This window comes from Nerophis lumbriciformis, linkage group LG02 (genome assembly GCF_033978685.3).
Source record: "Nerophis lumbriciformis linkage group LG02, RoL_Nlum_v2.1, whole genome shotgun sequence".
NCBI classification, from domain to species: domain Eukaryota; kingdom Metazoa; phylum Chordata; class Actinopteri; order Syngnathiformes; family Syngnathidae; genus Nerophis; species Nerophis lumbriciformis.
Window position 1 is genome coordinate 30,559,304 of NC_084549.2, and position 5,980 is coordinate 30,565,283.

Here is a 5,980-nt window from a genome sequence, read left to right on the forward strand (position 1 = left end):
TAAAGTGAAACAACGAAATTGTGGCGTTATTGCAACACGTTCACCACAAACATTGAAAATTATATTGCAGAATATGTTATTTCACTATATTCTAATTTAATGAATATGTAGAAAAGGTAATTTCTTGATTTTAGGGACACCTTGCTGCTCCTCGAGGATTAATGGGTATTAGTGGCTGTTGGGTAAAAATAAAAATTAAAAATTAAAAACCTATCTCCACTTTATAATTTTGAGTTTTTAATCATAATTAATTTTTCCTGTTCTAATGCATGCCCTGTCAAAAAAGTATGTTGCAAAACAAAAAACAGCATGACGTATCTCAAAACTGTCCTTCAAAAGTTCCACGTTAGACCACACCTCTTGCTTTCACGATGACACACAACACCCCAACCTTGGCTCATCATACTGTCAGACAATTGGCAATAAAGATATATTTGCAAATATAGTATGTAAACTAGCTCGTAAATCTGGAATTTTGCTGATTCCGATGTTTTATGCAAACACTTTGATGACACTTGGCCTTGCAGTGATTATAACGGTCGAATTGGCACATGTGGACGTATAGACCCACAACATTCAGTGATGTTTTAGTACAAAACCTGTTTTATGTGTAATACGTTGCTTCTAAAACAACAAAAATTGGACAAACAAGCACACGGCTATGATGTATGCACAATGCAAACAGATCCGGTTTGCGTATTCAAGTCAAAGACTCCACTCGATGCTCTAAGCCAAGTTCCAAAGACAACAAATATGAACTCTGCACCAAGTGGCGGCCTCACTATCACATGCCGACCTACAGTTTGGTTAACCATTAGGAGGCCAGGCCGTATCCGTTATCGCCTTTCACTTAGCCTGATGAACAAGGCCGTGTCACATAAATCAATCCAACAGCCAATGGGGGATTTTATGACCATTGATGAAACAATATGTAGCGCTGACATATTTCACAGCAGAAACTACCGTGTTGCCTGCAGCCATGACGGTTGTTCAGGAATAAAAGTGAGGGAAAAAATAGTAGATAACATCTAAAGAGCAGCCAGCAGATTAAATATTAATAAAAGTCCCTGCGGGGAAGTAAAACAAAGCCGGTGAGTCATTAACTGCAAATGCACTAAAATCAGCCTTAGTAGTATAAACAAAAACATTGTGAAAAAAAAGGTTGGTTTGGTGTGTGTGTGGTCACATGCAGGCTGTTTGCCGACTCGTCCTTGCATATGAATCACCCGAGCATCTGCTGTGCACCCATTTCCTTGGTAACTATGCAACAGCACATCGCTGTGTTATGGCACACACATTATCACTGTCGCCGTCACACTGTTTGCAAGCACGGATAAACCTTTATGGCACCGTCCTCCTAACTCTCTCACACACACACACTAATCTTCACGGCCATTGCATTACGGCAAACAAGTGGGTCGAAGTCCTGATTCATAAAATAAAGTGCACAGGGATGGAGCGAGTGTGACGTTTATCAACCCTGTGCTGCGTTTGTAGTTTGAAAGTCCAGCTGATAAAGCGCCTGATAAGAAACCCCCGGTCAACCGAAAAGCGACTATGAACAAACACTGGAAAAGTCATAAAGGTTTTTTTTATCATTTATGTCACCGGGATCATGAAAGAACACAAGTGAATGGTGCATGTAGTTAAAAAAAATCGGCTTTGTTCAGTTGCGTGCCGTTGCTCAATTTTAGCACAGCTCAATAAAACATGAGCAGGAAGCAGATTGTGTCTCGGATAATTACGCAACTCTCTAGTACATCAACACACACACACACACACACACACGCAGCACTTTGTGTGTTGGCTGCAGCGTCAGCTACAGTGAGACTTTCTTTGTCTGTAGGCGCCAAACGTGTTGTTTGAAGGCCCGGTAACCACCGTTTGTCATTTGATGACCTCATAAGCCAGTCGAGCCGCCCCAGTTGTTTACATTTTAAGGCGCCTCTTTGGTGAATGTGCCACATTTGCATGTGAAAGGAGCACAGCAGAGTTATGCTCTTATCATGGATGAACATTGGTGTGTTCCCAGCAGGCACAAGACATTGAAACAACATTGAGAACCTGTTGAATTAGGTCCAGACGTTGAGTAACTCAGACTTAACGTTGGAACAACATGCTTTTTGACGTTTAATCAACGTCGGGTTCTGACGTTGATTCGACTATTGAATTTTGGTCATTTCCCAACCAAATACGTCGATCCAACATTAGACATCAACGTTGTCTCGATTAACCAAAACAACTATTTTGCAACGTCAGTTTTAAAGGACGTGTGTATAACCAACGTTGTTTCAATGTCTTGTGCGTTCTGGGTTATATGGGGGCTTCTTTACTTTCTTTTATGTGCTGATGGGAAAACGTTTTAATGCCATAATGGCGCACATTCTGACTCAACAGATTCCATCTGACTTAACATGACTTGGCACATATTTCAGCAAGCACAGTGCTGCACAAATGGAAGCAATTTTAGGGGGTGTGTGAAGGCGGGGGAGGAGGTAGGGGGGGCACAATGTGCCTGTTATTACCAACCATGTTTCCCTTTTTTTTTTTACGAGAGCTATGCGCTCGGAGACAGAATGCCTTTGTGCAGCCTACTTACGTCCTCCTGAGCCGTCACAACAAGCAAAAAAAAAGAATAAGAAAGGGGGGGGGAAAGCGACCAGCGCCACTTAATGACTCAAATGAAGCAAGCTCAGACAATCGGTTCATACAAGATCAAGAAATTGTATTTGGCAATGTTTTTTTTTTGATTTTTTTTTTTAAACAAGTGCATACAAGTACAGCTAAAAGCATTTCAGTTTTTTTGCCAAGTGCTCGTAGAGTAGCATTAGTCACATTCTACGTTAAACAGGAACTGCCACCAGACCTAGAAGTACATCGAGAATTCTGTTAAACATCAACAAAGAGGAACGTTGTCCATTATAATGAGTACATACCTTTATCTTCAAAAATATAGAAACACAATGTATTGAAAAATCAAAAATTATACAACCATGTTTACGAAGTATACTCTTCCCTTGGGTCCAATATGTACAAGTCTTTTAGTCTGAATGGTATGTATGTGATATTTATATATTTATACTGGTTGTGTCTGCTTCCAACCAAATCAAGGGTCCCTCTCCTTTTTTACTTTGACGTCTCCTGCAAGGATGGTGGCGATTTCCCCCTGCATGAAAGCCCACGGTACGTTGGAGCCCACCAGGGGACACTTCTCCCCGCTCGGACAGTACACTTCGCCCGTGGCGCCTTGCTGCTTTATGCTCTCCCTGGAGCACGGGAAGCAGAACTTGTGCGAGGGCACAGACGGGCACTGAACAAAGTGGGTGTCCTCCAAACGCTCGTGGCACAGTGTGCAGCACAGGGGTATGCTGCCCGGTACCGAGGAGTCCGGAATGCTTTGCGGGTGCACTTGGTCCATGCCCGGCACGTGGGGGGTGCCCGTGCCCGACGCATCTCTCTGCGCCAGCCTCCTCTGACTCATGGAGGACGGCGACAGGGGGCTGCTGCTGTTCCTGCGCGTGGTGGAGTGGACCTGGTTGGCGTCCTTGGGGGAGCTGTTCCCGCCGGCGTTGTCCGCCGCCATGATGAGCGCCGCCATGGGGGACTGGCCGTTCTGGGCCGCCTCGGGCGGGGTGGTGCGGGAGTGGGGGGATATCGTGGACGGCGGGGAGGCGAAGCTGGCGAGGGGGACCGGTGGCATTTTGAGTCCGTCGGAAGGCGGGGGTAACCACTGCTGTCCGTCCGCTCCGTTGAGTTTGGCGGCCGTGCTCTCGCCTTCTGGCTCAGGTGAGGCTTTTCTCTTCATGCTGCGGGGGTGCTTTCCTCTGTCTGGGTGAGAAAGGGTTAATGAACAAGAGTGATCAGACAAGCACACATTATACTCTAACACGCTGCACACTTACTCTGAATATGAATATTGTTAGGTGCTCTAACACTGCACACTTATTATGAATATGAATATTGTTAGGTGCTCTAACACCCTGCACACTTACTCTGAATATGAATATTGTTAGGTGCTCTAACACCCTGCACACTTACTATGAATATGAATATTGTTAGGTGCTCTAACACCCTGCACACCTACTATGAATATGAATATTGTTAGGTGCTCTAACACCCTGCACACCTACTATGCATATGTATAGTGTTAGGTGCTCTAAACACGCTGCACACTTACTATGAATATTGTTAGGTGCTCTAAACACGCTGCACACTTACTATGAATATTGTTAGGTGCTCTAACACTGCACACTTACTATGAATATGAATATTGTTAGGTGCTCTAACACTGCACACTTACTATGAATATGAATATTGTTAGGTGCTCTAACACTGCACACTTACTATGAATATGAATATTGTTAGGTGCTCTAACACTGCACACTTACTATGAATATGAATATTGTTAGGGGCTCTAACACGCTGCACACATTCTTACTATGACTATTAATATTGTGAAGTGGTGCCCACCTGACTTGGAAGCCGAGGCGCTGCCGTCATAGCCCATCACTCTTTGTTGCATGGCCGCATGGTCCTTCTTGAAGCGGCTGTCGAAGGTGTGCAGAGCCATCAAGTCACGCACCGTCTTGCCTTTCCCCATCCAGTCCGGCTCGGATCGGCCTTTGTGGCTCTCCGAGATGTCCGGCGTCAAACTGTCCGGTCTGTGCTTGTCCTTGCCCTCCCGGTCGTGCTCGGTGCTGGACACCGAGGCGGGTCTCTTGCCCAGATCGGCAGGACTGCCGGCCAGGGCGGAGGGAAGTCCCATCTGGCCCGCTCGCCCGTTGACTACGTGCACCGGGGCCATGTTGCCGTTGACTAAAGGCACGAGGTTCGGCGGCACGGTGCTATTCCTGCGCGGATTGGGACTCTGGCGGTTGAGCTCCGGCGGCTCGTCGGGCTTAGGAAATCCATTGGGGACGGGGATGCCGTTCGCCTGCCGGCTGGACTGGTACTCGGAGCCCAGCCTCGGCGGCCGCTCGGAGGACAGCGGGTAGCGGTCCAGCGGCTGCGGCGGCCGCGAGCCGGGGTCCCCCGCCGCGGCGTGGTTGATCGCCTGGATCTCCTTCCCGGAGAGCTGCGACTTGACGGGCCCGGGAGAGCGACCCTCCTGGAAGCCGTGAGCCCGCTTGAGCTGGCGCGCCGTCTCGATGACAAACTCGATGCGGTCCGCTCCCTCGTAGTTGACACATCCCCGGCACACGGGCTCGGTAAAATCCCAAATCATGGCCCAGGGCATGCGGGGCAGGTCGCACAAATAACACGACTGCCTCCTGGAAGAAGCAGCGACCGCCGCGGACGACATGGCGCTCGTCGTCGACCCCCGGAAAACAAAACCCAAAATCGGCTGCCTTTTTTTCCTCCTCTTTTTTTTTTCTCCCCACCCTTCGGGTAAAAAAAAAAGCACGTTCCGGCTAAAAGTCGTCCTGTCCCGGTTGAGCGAGCAACGTTGCTGCGTTTCTACAGGGAGAAGTTCATGTCGGTGTGGACTTTAGTGGGGCGCTCGTCTGTCTGCCGCTGACTCAAAGCAAGACTGGCTCGATGTGGAGCCGTGACGTCACCACGCCCGCTTCCACTTCTATTCACTTGAGTTCTTCGACAGACCCCCCCCCCCGCCCCCCCTTCTGCAGCCTCTCACACTCACTGTGCAAAAATAACACACACCAAAAAAAAAAAAAAAAAAAGATTATTAGGTGTGCTAAATGTGCACATGGATGTGATCACATGATATAGTCAACAGCTTGTCTGCGATGATATTCTGCAAAAATGTGTTGGGGGGTGGAAAACAACACACACAGACGCGCACACGCACACGCACACGCACTGAGAGAGAGAGAGTGTGACTCCAGCTCCTCCAGTTGACTGCTGCTTTGTCCTATTTTCAGAGCTTTTCTGGGCTGACTTGCAGCTTGTTTTTCTTCATGCAAAGGGCCGTCGCCATGTGTTGCTGCCACTACTTGCTAACATCTTATATTGTACCACG

General features: G+C 47.7%; 1 protein-coding gene across 1 annotated transcript; it reads right to left on the reverse strand.

Moving 5' to 3' along the window:
• Positions 1-2,704: 2,704 nt before the first annotated feature.
• On the reverse strand, positions 2,705-5,601 carry irf2bp2a (interferon regulatory factor 2 binding protein 2a). Its single transcript, XM_061960623.1, has 2 exons — positions 4,471-5,601; positions 2,705-3,828 (listed from the first exon to the last, which is right to left on the reverse strand). The coding sequence occupies exons 1-2, from the start codon at positions 5,300-5,302 to the stop codon at positions 3,107-3,109; spliced, it is 1,554 nt and encodes a 517-aa protein (XP_061816607.1). The 5' UTR covers positions 5,303-5,601; the 3' UTR covers positions 2,705-3,106.
• Positions 5,602-5,980: the final 379 nt, after the last annotated feature.

Excerpts from the sequence above, each read along its gene's own strand:
- irf2bp2a (XM_061960623.1), bottom strand. The coding sequence starts at position 5,302 with ATGTCGTCCGCGGCGGTCGCTGCTTCTTCCAGGAGGCAGTCGTGTTAT. Across the intron at positions 3,829-4,470 it reads CGCCTCGGCTTCCAAGTCAG|ACAGAGGAAAGCACCCCCGC; the intron begins GTGGGCACCACT and ends TTTCTCACCCAG.